Source organism: Amblyraja radiata, chromosome 46 (genome assembly GCF_010909765.2).
Source record: "Amblyraja radiata isolate CabotCenter1 chromosome 46, sAmbRad1.1.pri, whole genome shotgun sequence".
Lineage (NCBI taxonomy): Eukaryota > Metazoa > Chordata > Chondrichthyes > Rajiformes > Rajidae > Amblyraja > Amblyraja radiata.
In genome coordinates, this window is record NC_046001.1 from 1,125,789 (window position 1) to 1,139,989 (window position 14,201).

The 14,201-nt window shown below is 48.1% G+C and overlaps 1 protein-coding gene across 7 annotated transcripts in view; it reads right to left on the reverse strand.

Annotated features, from left to right (window-relative positions):
* The window catches only part of scn8a (sodium voltage-gated channel alpha subunit 8), a 103,468-nt gene that overhangs the window by 65,186 nt on the left and 24,081 nt on the right, over positions 1-14,201 (reverse strand). For all 7 annotated transcript variants that reach the window (XM_033015660.1, XM_033015658.1, XM_033015659.1 and 4 more), the window contains exons 5-6: positions 8,046-8,273; positions 5,412-5,475 (exon numbers count right to left, since the gene is read on the reverse strand). In XM_033015660.1, the coding sequence (XP_032871551.1) occupies positions 5,412-5,475; positions 8,046-8,273 (292 nt within the window). The remainder of the gene's footprint in view (positions 1-5,411; positions 5,476-8,045; positions 8,274-14,201) is intronic.

Genomic DNA, 14,201 nt, shown 5'->3' on the forward strand with positions numbered 1-14,201 from the left:
ATGGGGTGGTACGGGGGCATTGCTGGTCTCCTCTCCATCCGGTCTCCTCTCCATCCACAAGTCCAACCTCCGCAGTTTTGGGGACAGAGCCTTCTCCAGGGCAGCTCCCAGGCTCTGGAACTCCCTCCCCCAACTGATCCGCAATTCCGTGTCCCTCACCATCTTCCAGTCCCACCTCAAGACCCATCTCTTCACCTCTGCCTATCCTTAGCCCCACGTCCCCGTCCCTTTTCATCTGTGCATTAATTGCCTCATACTGTGTTTTGTATTGAATTCTGTCTTTACTTTGTGTACTAGTCATGTCTCTACTATTTATTTAATTCCCCTTACATGTTTTTCCTCTACATGCTCAATTTTTGTAAGGTGTCCTTGAGACTCTTGAAAGGCGCCCATAAATAAAATTTATTATTATTATTATTACAGCGAATGAGACCCGGGTTCGATCCTGACTACGGGCGCTGTCTGTACGGAGTTTGTACGTTCTCCCCGTGACCTGCGTGGGGTTTCTCCGAGATCTTCAGTTTCCTCCCACACTCCAAAGACGTACAGGTTTGTAGGTCAATTGGCTTGGTAAACGTAAAAAATGTCCCTAGTGTGTGTGTAGGGTAGTGTTAATGTGCGGGGATCGCTGGTCGGCGCGGACCCGGTGGGCCTGTTACCGTGCTGTATCTCTAAACGGAAATAAAAACTAAACTAAACTATTCGATAAGTTTCAATGAGGTTCCCCCTCATCCTTCTAAACTCCAGCGAGTACAGGCCCAGTGCTGCTGATCAGACGTTAACCCAATCTGTTCTATTTCCAGAACTGCAACTTGACATTTCACAAACATACATTTTTTGATACCAGTGTAATGTCCAAATAAAGATTCTGAAACAAAATATACATTGGCAACACCAAGAATCACGCATGACCAATTTTTCTCCCAATTTATTGCATCATAGGTTTTTCTCCATCCAAGTGGACATGTAGTCACTCATTGTGGGACTACGTCTAATATGATTATCAAGCTCACACTGGGAAGTACAGCACAAGGAGTTGCCCAACTATTTAATCTCCCTTCTTCACTCTTATCATGCTCATAGATTCAATACGATTTCTATATTGGGGACGATCAGCCATGCGGTGCTGGCTTGAAGGGCTGAGTGGCCTCCTCCTGCACCTATTGTCTATGTTTCTATGAGAGAACTTTATTTATCCCAGGAGGGAAATTGATCTGTCAACAGTCACGAAAAAACAAGATTCGTTAAAGTTAAAGTGACTAGTGGAAAGGATTGGGGAGTCAGTCTCCTCAGTCTACCCCACGACAGAAGGGGGGAGGAGTTGTACACTTTGATAGCCACAGGGAGGAAGGATCTCCTGTGGCGTTCTGTGCTGCATCTTGGTGGAACCAGTCTGTTGCTGAAGGTGCTCCTCAGGTTGACCAGTGATGTCACGGAGGGGGTGTGAGATGTATTGTCCAGGATGCTCCACAGTTTGAGGAGCGGACATCCTCCCCTCCGAGACCAACCTCCCGTGAATCCAACTCCAACTCCAACTCCGCCCCCAGGACTGAGCCGGCCTTCCGGATGAGTTTGTTGATCCTGCCTTCTCCCCATATACCCTGACTCCGCCATCTTTAAGACACCTATCTAACTCTCTCTTGAAAGTATCCAGAGAACCAGCCTCCACTGCCCTCTAAGGCAGGGAATTCCACAGACTCACAATTCTCTGTGTGAAAAAGTTGCAATAGCACGCAACAATCAAGGCTTTCGCTGCTCCTTGGTACACGTGATGTTAAACCAAACTAAACTAAACTCTTGCAAGATTGTCTTTGGATTCACAAGACAAGTATATTTGCAGCCTCAGGTACAACCAGGTCTGTTGGGGCCGAGGGAAGGGGGTTCACGTCGATCGCGGCCGTTTCCACCACCACCACGCACAAGTAGCGACAAGACAGACACCATTGTGTGCAGATGCGGAGAAGTGTGTTCAGCTCTGGCTGAACAGCGTCCAATCTCGTGTGTGGACTGGATCTTCCCGAGGTCAAGGTGACAGTGACTTGTGTGCTCTGCGCCACTCCAATCACGCCAGGCGGACCCAACAGCTTCCCTCACATTGCTGCCCTCTGCAGCAGCAGAGAACTCACCCAGACATCCTTAGACACAAAAAGCTGGAGTAACGGGCTTGGGCGTCATTTGCGTATCACGCAGAAGGCGCGCGAAGATTTTGTACATCCCAAAATCCTGGGGCGCCGCGCGTTACTACGCACCATGCGCGCATCACGTGCGCGGCACAACGCGCGCATCGAACGTCGTGACGCATAAATGATGACGTGTAAATTACGCGCAAGTGCGACAGGCCCTTAACTCAGCGGGACAGGCAGCATCTTTGGAAAGAAGGAACAGGCAATGTTTCGTGTCGAGTCTGAAGAAGGGTCTCGCCCCGAATCGTCACCCATTCCCTCTCTCCAGAGATGCTGCCTGTCCCGCTGAGTTACTCCAGCATTTTGTGTCTATCTTCGGCTTAAACCAGCATCTGCAGTTCCTTCCCACACATTCCGTCTCACCCAGATGATTTAAATGTTTCTTATATTTCAGCTGAGAGAAAGATCATAAGATCGCAGGACATATGAGGCCATTCAGCTCATAGAGTCTGCTCTACCATTCAGTAATGGCTGATCTATCTTTCCCCTCTCAACTCCAATCTCCTGCCTTCTCCCCATAACCTTTGACACCGCCCTAGCTATTCAAGAATCTTTCATAGATAGACATAAAATGCTGGAGTAACTCAGCGAGACAGGCAGCATCTCTGGATAAAAGGAGTGGGTGATGTTTCGGTCGAGAACCCTCTTCAGACTGGGAGTCAGGGGAGAGGGAGACACAGAGATAAGGAAGTGTAAGGTGTGAGAGCAAGACATCAAAGGGGATGTGGTACAAGGAAAATGTAGAAGAGATCATAGTTAACTAAGAGAAGTCGACAACGAAGTACGCAGAGGTAAGATTTAATCAAGGCGACAGTCAGATTAGTCGGAGAACTGGGAAGGGAGAGGGAAAGCAAGGGCTATTTGAAGTTGGAGAAGTCAATGTTCATACCGCTGGGGTGTAAGCTGCCCAAGCGAAATATGAGGTGCTGATCCTCCAATTTGCGCTGGGCCTCACTCTGACAATGGAGGAGGCCCAGGACAGAACGGTCAGTGTGGGAATGGGAGGGGAGAGTTAAAGTGTTTGGCAGCCGGGAGATCAGGTAGGACTAGGTGGACTGAGCGGAGGTGTTCAGCGATCTCTGCTTGAAGCACACGCAATGACTGTTTCCATGCTGTATGTCAAAAGTCTTATCTCTGTGTGAAGGCTTTTCTCGGCCTGTTAGGCTGCAGCGAGCAACGTCAATTGTGCCATTGCTGGTACAGATAACAATGGAACACTTTTGACTCGAAAAGAGTGCAAGAGGAAGGAATGGCAACTAAATGAACCAATATGTTATCTGATGCCAGGATTTTTAAAAAAACTTTTGGATTCAATTATAAACGAGAAATTGCAAAGCTGCATGGTTTTGTTTCCACAGCAACGAAACAAAGCAATTTTATCTTTCACCAAGGCTTCAAATTAAAATGGAACAAAATGCAATTTCAGCTTTTGAATTATTGTTATAGCCAGGCAACCCAAAGGTCAAGTCACTCGAGTTGTATTACAGCGGGGAGGGAATGGTGATTTCATTTCTCCTTCAGATGTTATAACTAAGGGTTTCTGCTCCTCCATGTCCCTCTTCCCCCCCCCCCCCTCCTCCACTCCCTCACCCTCACACACACTCCCACACCCTCACCCCCCCCCCCCCCACTCACGCACCCCCACTCCCACCCTCACATAGAAACATAGAAATTAGGTGCAGGAGTAGGCCATTCGGCCCTTCGAGCCTGCACCGCCATTCAATATGATCATGGCTGATCATCCAACTCAGTATCCCGTACCTACCTTCTCTCCATACCCTCTGATCCCCTTAGCCACAAGGGCCACATCTAACTCCCTCTTAAATATAGCCAATGAACTGGCCTCACTCCTCCACCCTCACCCCCGCTCCCCCACCCTCACTCCCCCACCCTCACCTCCCCCACTCCCCCACCCTCACTCCCCCACCCTCACCTCCCCCACTCTCACCCCCACTCCCCCACCGTCACTAACACTCCCGCACCCCCACTCACACTCCTCCACTCCCCCACCCTGCGCCGACCAGCGATCCCCGCACACTAACACTATCCTACACACACACCAGGGACAATTTACATTCATACCAAGCCAATTCACCTACAAACCTGCACGTCCTTGGAGTGTGGGAGGAAAGCGAAGATCTTGGACAAAACCCACGCAGGTCACGGGGAGAACGTGCAAACTCCGTACAGACAGCGCCCGTAGTCAGGATGGAACCCGGGCCTCCGGCGCTGTGAGGCGGCAACTCTACCCACTGCGCCACCCTAAGTACGGGTGTCAGGGGTTATGGGGAGAATGGAGTTAGGAGGGAGAGATAGATCGGCCATGATTGAATGGGGGAGTAGACTTGATGGGCTGAATGGCCTAATTCTCCTCCTATCACTCATGAACTTATGATCCTCCAAGAAGCCATACATCGAGTGGGCGGCAAAATAAATGATTCTTCAGCACTTTGTTTCCGCATACTTTCAGAAACGAGACACCTTAGCCTCGTTCCCTCTCGAGCAGGAGGATAGAAGCAGGTCAAACGTTCTGGCCCGGTTGACATGAGAGAACAAATCTACGAGGATGTTGCCAGGACTAGAGGGTGTGAGCTACAGGGAGAGGTTGAGCAGGCTGGGTCTCTATTCCTTGGAGCGCAGGAGGATGAGGGGTGATCTTATAGAGGTGTATTAAATCATGAGAGGAATAGATCGGGTAGATGCACAGAGTCTCTTGCCCAGAGTAGGGGAATCGAGCACCAGAGGACATGGGTTCAAGGTGAAGGGGAAAAGATTTAATAGGAATCTGAGGGGTAACTTTTTCACACAGAGGGTGGTGGGTGTATGGAACGAGGTAGTTGAGGCTGGGATTATCGCAATGTTTAAGAAACAGTTAGACAGGTACATGGATAGGTACACAAAAAAGCTGGAGAAACTCAGCGGGTGCAGCAGCATCTATGGAGCGAAGGAAATAGGCAACGTTTCGGGCCGAAATCCTTCTACATGGATAGGACAGGTTTGGAGGGATATGGACCAAACGCAGGCGGGTGGGACTAGTGTAGATGGGACACTGTTGGGCGGGGTGGGCAAGTTGGGCCGAAGGGCCTGTTTCCACACTGTATCACTCTGTGTCTCTAGATTCTAACCCGTTTGGCCTCTTTCATTCATCAAACAGCTGAACAGGAGTTCAGGAACAACGTTACTCCAGAAGCTTATAGTAAGATGAACCTTATAGAATGTAAATCTTACCCAGCATCAGTGCCGTTTCCACAAAGCAAAGCATCAGGAATTCCTGCTACAGTGTAGAAATTTGCTGGAAATGAGCAGAGTTTTAATGAGAGCAAATCATAACAAATTAATTTTATTTTTTTTTTTAAATCATCTCTCATATTTTATTCCACAACACAAAGAGTTCCAATAAAATGCAAACACTAAAGTTCCACATGGTCACAATCACCTTTCTGCAATTGACAAAGTTAAAGGCGACATGGGGAAAACTGTTCAGTTTGGGAAGGAACTGCAAATGCCTGTTTACACCCAAGGGAGACACAAAGTGCTGGAGTAACTCATGACCTGATACAGACTAATGACCTGAGGTGAAGAGCTTCAGAAATCTAACATGGGCACAAATTGCTGGGGTGACTCAGCGGGTCAGGCAGCATCCTTGGAGAGAAGGAATGGGTGATGTTTCGGGTCGAGACCTTTCTTCAGACTGTGAGTCTGGGGAGAGGGAAGCGAGAGATGTGAAAAGGTACGGAGAACAAATCACAGCCGGTGCTGATGATGCAGGAAAGGTGGAGCCCACAATGGTCCATTGTTGGCTGTGGGATACGAAGGCGTACGAACAGTGAAACTGGTGAGACGACTCGGGTGGGGGAAGGACGGAGAGAGAGAGAGAGAGATAGGGAATGAAAGGGCTACTTGCAAAGTCATGCGTTGAGTTACTCCAGCATTTTGGTGTTAAGACAAAAATGCTGGAGAAACTCAGTGGGTGAGGCAGCATCTATGGAGCGAAGGAAATAGGCAACGTTTCGTTTCGGGTCGAGACACCATTATCGATGGCGCGCAAATGACGCCCAAGTGAGACAGGCCCTTTCGTAACCAAACAAGGTCTTGAAGACACTGCACAAAGGGACCACGAGGCATCTTTGCGCGGAATATAACAGCTACGCAAAAATAGACCACACTTTCTTGCTGTGTGTTGACATGCACTGCATCTGTCATGACTGAAAGTTCATACCATCATAACGAGTAGATTTCGGTCCATCAAGTCTGCTCCGCCATTCAATCACGGCTGATCTATCTCTCCCTCCCAGCCCCATTCTCCTGCCTTCTCCCCATAACCCCTGACACCCGCACTAATCAAGAATCTATCTATCTCTGCCTTAAAAATATCCACTGACTTGGCCTCCACAGCCTTCCTTGTGGCAATGAGTTCCACAGATTCACCACCCTCTGACTAAAAAAAAATCCTCATCTCCTTCCTAAAAGAACATCCTTTAATTCTGGGGCTGTGACCTCTACTCTCCCACTAGTGGAAACATCCTCTCCACATCCACGCTATCCCGGCCTTTCACTATTCTGTACGTTTCAATGAAGTCACCCCTCATCCTTCTAAACTCCAGCGGGGACAGGCCCAGTGCCGTCAAACACTCATCGTACGTTAGAAAGTTTGGAGGGATTTTGGCCAAATGCAGGCAAATGGGATTAACATAGAGAGGGCATCTCGGCCAGCTGAAGGGTCTGTTTCTGTGCTGTGTGACTATGACTTGAAGTCACACCAAATCTTCCAGAAATAATGCGAGAATACAAAGGGCAGCGGTAGAGTTGCTGCCTCACAGCGCCAGAGGCCCGGGTTCCATCCTGACTATGGGCGCTGCCTGTATGGAGTTTGCACGTTCTCCCCGTGACCTGTGTGGGATTCCTCCGGGTGTTCCGGTTTCCTCCCACACTCCAAAGACGTGCAGGTTTGTTGGCTTGGTGTAAATGTAAAATTCTCCCGAGTGTGTGTAGGATAGTGTTAGTGCGCGGGGATCGCTGGTCGGCGCGGACTCGGTGGGCCGAAGGGCCTGTTTCCGCGCTGTACCTCTGAACTAAACAAAACTAAATTCAAGCAGAAGGTGTGAGACGGGATGATTGAAGAGTTGCGAATTGTGAAGCCAGAGGAAGGAATGTGGGGGAGGGGGAGGGGAGGAATGGGTGTGATTCCAGGAGGGTTATTTGTGGGGGGGGGTTCCTAAAATTGGAGAATTAAATGTTCAAAGGGGAAATGTCTTCAAGAGAAACTAGGCTGTATTGAACGGATAGACTTCTTAAGTCTGTAGTCCTCCTAATTATACTTAGGATTTCAAAGATCCATCTCAAACTAATGGGCCTGTCCCACTTACGCGACCTTTTCGGCGACTGCTGGCACCCATCATAGGTCGTTGCAGGTCGGCAAAAATGTTCAACATGTTGAAAATCCAGCGGCGATCGGAAGGACGCTACGACTCTTTGGGCGACTGAGGAGACGACTCACGACCGTACAGGCAACATGTCGCTGGGTGAAGCCTGTATGATCGTGAGTAGTTGCCCAAAGAGTCGTACCTTGTTCTGGTCGCCGCTGGATTTTCAACATGTTGAACATTTTCGGCGATCTGCAACGACCTGCGACGGGTGCCGGCAGTCGCCGAAAAAGTCGCGTAAGTGGGACAGGCCCATTGGCGCTCAAACTGACAAATTAGGCAAATCTCAAGACGTACATTCATTAAGCGGTATCAGGCATTCTGACAGAAATTATTCAGAAGGAAATTACCGACAATTATTTGCGATGTCAAACCATGAGAAAACATGACTCTCGTTCGAGTAAATCAAAGTTAGAGACAAAAATCGTAAAATGCTTACTTTTATTCATAATATACTCGCCAAAGTCAAACAGTCTTGTTCCATTTTCATCAGTGGCATTTAAGTACGCTGGATTGGGGGGCCAAATGACACATTTATGCCTTAAATTACCCATGAACAACTGGAGTCCAATCAGGGCAAACACACTCAGGCAAAATACAGTCAAGATCATCACATCAGAAAGTTTCTTTACAGACTGGATTAGGGCACCAACAATGGTCTTCAAACCTGCCAACAGAAGCAGAGCAATTACAGGGGAACTGTTTAACCAACGGCGAGCATTATCCCTCAAAAGCAAAAAGCATTCCACAGATAATCCATGCAAAGAGCAAGCAAGGCCATGCACATTATGTCAATGGATTCAATAACGCTCAAACTCAAAACTACAGGAAGGTTGTTGGGAAAAACAAGACTTTTTCAAACAAGAGTTGGTAAAGACCGATCAATTTGGTTTATACTTACTTGAAGCTTGGAGTAACGTCGATAGTTTGCAGCAAGGCAAATGCAACATTTGTCCTCATTTATAGAGCAACTTTGGGAGAAAGGACGCAGCATACTTTTGCTTTCATTTTGTGGCAATGGGGAAAGGTTGCCACGTCACCTGTTACTCCCGCTAGGAGATGACAAAATATGGGAGTTGCATATGATCAAAATGTGAATCATGTCTGGTGTATCTTGGATGGATATCCATGTTACACCAAGTCTGACAATTCAGGATTGATCACATTGAATGGTGGTGCTGGCTCGAAGGGCCGAATGGCCTACTCCTGCACCTATTGTCTATTGTCAATATCTTGCACAAAAGTGGCAGAAGAGTTTTCCCACGTTGAGATTTAAGTAGCGTTACGGCAGAGTAGGAACCGTTGTGTAGAAACAAGGAACCTGCTGCCTTGCAAAACAAGACGCAAAAAGTGCTGGAGTAACTCAGCGGGTCAGGCAGCAGCTGTGGAGAACATGGATAGGTGACGTTTCACAGAGTGCTGGAGTAACTCAGCGGGTCAGGCAGCATCTGTGGAGAACATGGATAGGTGACGTTTCACAGAGTGCTGGAGTAACTCAGCGGGTCAGGCAGCATCTGTGGAGAACATAGATAGGTGACGTTTCACAGAGTGCTGGAGTAACTCAGCGGGTCAGGCAGCATCTGTGGAGAACATGGATAGGTGACGTTTCACAGAGTGCTGGAGTAACTCAGCGGGTCAGGCAACATCTGTGGAGAACAGGGATAGGTGACGTTTCACAGAGTGCTGGAGTAACTCAGCGGGTCAGGCAGCCTCTGTGGAGAACAGGGATAGGTGACGTTTCACAGAGTGCTGGAGTAACTCAGCGGGTCAGGCAGCAGCTGTGGAGAACATGGATAGGTGACGTTTCACAGAGTGCTGGAGTAACTCAGCGGGTCAGGCAGCATCTGTGGAGAACATGGATAGGTGACAGTTTGGTTCAGGACCCTTCTTAAGATGGACGTCTGGCTAATGGTGGCGTATCCTGGAATTAGGATGACAAAGGTAACTGAGAAGAGCTTGCTACCCCCCCCCCCCCCTCTCCCCCCTACGCAATAAGGCTTCCCACCCTGAAGAAATAAGCCATCCTTAGAATATTTGATGTGGAGGTTATCCATTAGACAAAACTGGATCGAGAACGTACAAACATTCCCTTCAAGAACTATATTATACCTTCACAGCTCAGCTCAACACTCCCAAAAGAACCTGTCAGGTCAATATCCCAGAAAGATATTGATTAAAAACTCAAATTATAATGGATCTAAACTAGGCTCTCAAGTTGGTCAATTTAACATTCAAATTGATATGAAATAATTAGTTGAGTTTGCTCATTTGAACTCATTCATGTTGGTTAAATCAACAGCCAACTGGTCTTAATGTTGGTCAACAAGTGAACAATGGTGATCAGACTATGAATTACATCGCCCAGAATGTAATTATAGATAGTTAATGCAATATGTCACCATATATGGTGGAATAATGCAGGATTATTAGATTAATTAAGAAATGATGACTTGTTCGAGCCCGAATGTGATGCTTGCTGAACAGTCAGTCATGAGTGTACAGAATCATGAGAGGAATAGATCGGGTAGACAGATGCACAGAGTCTCTTGCCCAGAGTAGGGGAATCGAGGACCAGAGGACATATGTTTAAGGTGAAGGGGGAAAGGTTTAATAGGAATGTGAGGGGTAACTTTTTCACACACAGGGTGGTGGGTGTATGGAACAAGCTGCCAGAGGAGGTAGTTGAGGCTGGGACTATCCCAACGTTTAAGAAACAGTTAGACAGGTACATGGATAGGACAGGTTTGGAGGGATATGGACCAAACGCAGTCAGGTGGGACTAGTGTAGATGGGACATGTTGGCCAGTGTGGGCAAGTTGGGCTGAAGGGCCTATGACTCACTTTTTAATCCATTGGAAAGCTCTTGTACTCTGGTTTATCAATGCTGTTCAAACCATTGATCCTCTAAACACACCAGCCTCCACCGCCCTCTGAGGCAGAGAATTCCACAGACTCACCACTCTCTGTGAGAAAAAGTGTTTCCTCGTCTCCGTTCCAAATGGCTTACCCCTTATTCTTAAACTGTGGCCCAAGTGCAGGTGCGCAGACTAATCTGCCCCTCTGTAAATTGCAGAGTGCTGGAGTAACTCACTGTTGTCTGCGCTTTTATGTCACTCTCTATTCTCCATTTACGGTTTGAAAAAAAACCCTCTACTCTTCTGAAGACTACCCTCTGGTGCCTCAGCAACAGTCATCAACAAGGATTCACGCCAATCATTGCTTCCTCCCCCTCTCTATCCTCATGTACAGTCACGCCACAGGGAATATTCTATCCTATTCTGTCTCAGAGCAGCAAAAACCTGAGCTGTTTTTAGTTTCCCATCCCATCGATGGCGAAATCAACTCCAATCAGCTGACTCAGCGGGCAAGATGGGCCGAAGGGCCCCGTTTCCACGCTGTATCACTCTACGACTCGATGCCTCGGGGGTAAACTGGGAATTTCACAGCGGAGCGGGGAAGGAGAGCTGGAATCAGTGGGGGAGCAGTGAGATTGGTTCTCCCGGAAGTCCCATCAGAGAGAGAGAGAGGAGGGGAATGTCTTCACATCAGTCATACTGTGTGAGGGTGGTGAATCTGTGGCATACATTGCCACAGACGGCGGTGGAGGCCAAGACATTGGGTATCTTGAAAGCGGAGATTGATAGTTCTCATTTGAGCCGTAATCAAATGGCGGAGCAGACTCGATGGGCTGAATGGCCTAATTCTTCTCCTGTGTCTTGTGGAACCTCTAGTTTGAGCAGTTACTTAACGGCCAGTGTGGCGTGGAAGACATTTTAATGCTTCGCTTCTATTGTAAGTTATAAGTTGTTGCAAAAGTCACCACCCTGGAGCCCTGGGGTCAATCCGGACCTCGGGTGCTGTCTGTGTGGAGTTTGCACGTTCTCCCTGTGACCCGTGTGGGTTTCCTCCGGGTGCTCCGGTTTCTTCCCACATCCCAAAGGCGTGCGGGGTTGTCGGCTAATCGGCCCCCAGTGTGTATAGGGAGTGGATGAGAAAGTGGGATAACATAGAACTGGTGTGTGAGCGAGTGATCGATGGCCAGCGTGGACCCGATGGGCCGAAGGGCCTGTTTCCACGCTGTATCTCTGAGCTAAACTAAAATTAGTTTAGCACTCGAGAGATCTAAATGTGTCGAAATTAAGCTTCGCAACTGCTAAGACAAATTGCCAATCATTTCAGAGTCGGTTCTATCGCTGATCAAATGCGTGTATTAAACGCGGAGAACATCAAAGATGTTGACCCAATCCCCAGAGTCACACATGGGTCAACTTCTCTGGACGTTTGACAGGCTTTGGCCAGGATCTGCCGTATCCCTTCCATGTTAAGTATGATCGCAGTCACATAGTTAATATAGCTCTCTCTTCATAGTCAGGGTTTAAAAGAGTGCAGATCAAAGAGAGAGAAATACCATCAACTATCTGTTGAACCATCAGGAGTATTTGTAGCTGGTACAAATTAGTTAAGAGGTCCTGACATAACAATTTGAAAGAGCAAAATGGGATGCGCATTGTCCGTGGAGCATTGTTTTTTACATTATATAGGATGAGTCGTTTTGGGGATTTAAATGATATTTTATGTGACTGTAGGAATGATTAATGAGCTCAGACCCCCACATAAACAGATGCGACACCTCTAGGGGAATCGTGATGAGATTAATCGTGAAGAAAGCCGCCTCACAGCGCCAGGGACCCGGGTTCCGTCCTGACTACGGGTGCTGCCTGTGCGGAGTTTGTACGTTCTCCCCGTGACCTGTGTGCGTTTTCTCCGGGTGCTCCGGTTTCCTCCCACACTCCAAAGACGTGTAGGTTTGTAAGTTACGTAGCTCGGCATAAATGTAAAATGGTCTCTGGCGTGTGTAGGGTAGTGTCAGTGTGCGTGGACTCAGTGATTCGATAATCTAAGTTGAACGTGTGTGGGGAGTTTGCACGTTCTCCCCGTGACCTGCGTGGGTTTTCTCCGGGTGCTCCGGTTTCCTCCCACATGCCAAGGACGTGCGGGTTTGCAGGTTAATTGGCTTTGGTAAAAAATTGTAAATTGTCCCTAGTGTGTGTGTAGGATAGTGTTCGTGTGCAGGGGGGATCGCTGGTCGGTGCGGACTCGGTGGGCCGAAGGGCCTGAATCTCCAAACGAAACTAAACCAAACCAGAGTAATCTGGAACAAGGACTCTGTGGTTTTGGACACCATCCACTATCATTTCCATTCTGCAAAATGTGTTTCCTACGAATGGAAACTGAATGCTCATTTTGATTTAAGCAAGAACACAAAAGAATGTTCTTGGTAGCAAAATGAAATAATCAAGTCTCTCCAGCATTCATATTGACAGATTGAGTTCACTTTATCCAGTTGGCCAGAACAGGTTGTATATACTTAATTGAAGGCATCTTTGAAAGTTTTGATCTGTGAAGGGCCTATCCCACTTACGCGAGTTTTTTCCGCGACTGCCGGCACCCGCCATTAGTCTCAGCAGGTGGCCGGAGGTTTTCGACGTGTTGAAAATCCAACGGTGATCAGAAAAAGGTACGACTCTTTGGGCTGGGATCGCGGGGTGACGCCTGTATGGCCGTGTGTAGTCGCCCAAAGAGTCGCGCCTTATTCTGGTCGACGCTGGATTTTCAACATGCTGAACATTTTCGGCGATCTGCTTTGGCTATGACGGGTGCCGGCGAGTCGCCGAGAAAAATCGCGTAAGTGGGACAGGCCGTGACAATATCACCCAATAACGGATTCTTTACACTCGTCAACTAAATCTCGCGTCAGGGGACATAATCGGAAGCAGAAGCAACGACAAAACATTCATAAACTGTTCCATGAATCCGTCTCCCTCTGCCACAGACCACTGTTGTATATTCAGTCGGATAGCACCAATTCGACGGCCCCGGGAGCTGGTGTTAAAGAACGCCAATCGCAATAATCGAGGCCGTCGTGAGGCAATGATTTTATAATTTGAGTTTGAATTGATTATCGATTCAGCTGAGATGTGAACGAAGAGATGGCGGCCTCATTTTGTTTCCCCGCCAGGCATTTCAAGAATTTGAAGGGAACAATTGAACCAGCAAGAGATCCCCGAGCCAATCTCTCCACATACCGCAGTGATACAACATCCACATGCTGGTTTCAACCGAAGATAGACACAGAATGCTGGAGTCACTCAGCGGGACGGGCAGCATCTCTGGAGGGAAGGGAATGGGTGGATGTTTCGGGTCGAGACCCTTCTTCAGACTAGTCAGAGGGGGGGGGGGGAAAAAAAAACCTTTGACGATACGATGGATCTTTTTGTTATCGCAGGAGGAATTGGCCTGCCAACAGTCATAACCCCAAACCAGCCTGAAGAAGGGTCTCGAGCCAAAATGTCAACCCATTCCTCCTCTCCAGAGACGCTGCCTGTCCCACTGAGTTACTCCAGATTTTTGTGTCTAATCCCAGGCGCAATACAGGCTCGCATCTATACGATAACTACAATATTGTACCTTGCACTAAAAGTTATTTCCTTATCCTGTATCTGTACACTGTGGACGACTCGATTGTAATCATGTATTGTCTTTCCGCTGACTGGTTAGCACGCAACAAAAAGCTTTTCACTGTACCTAGGTTTGT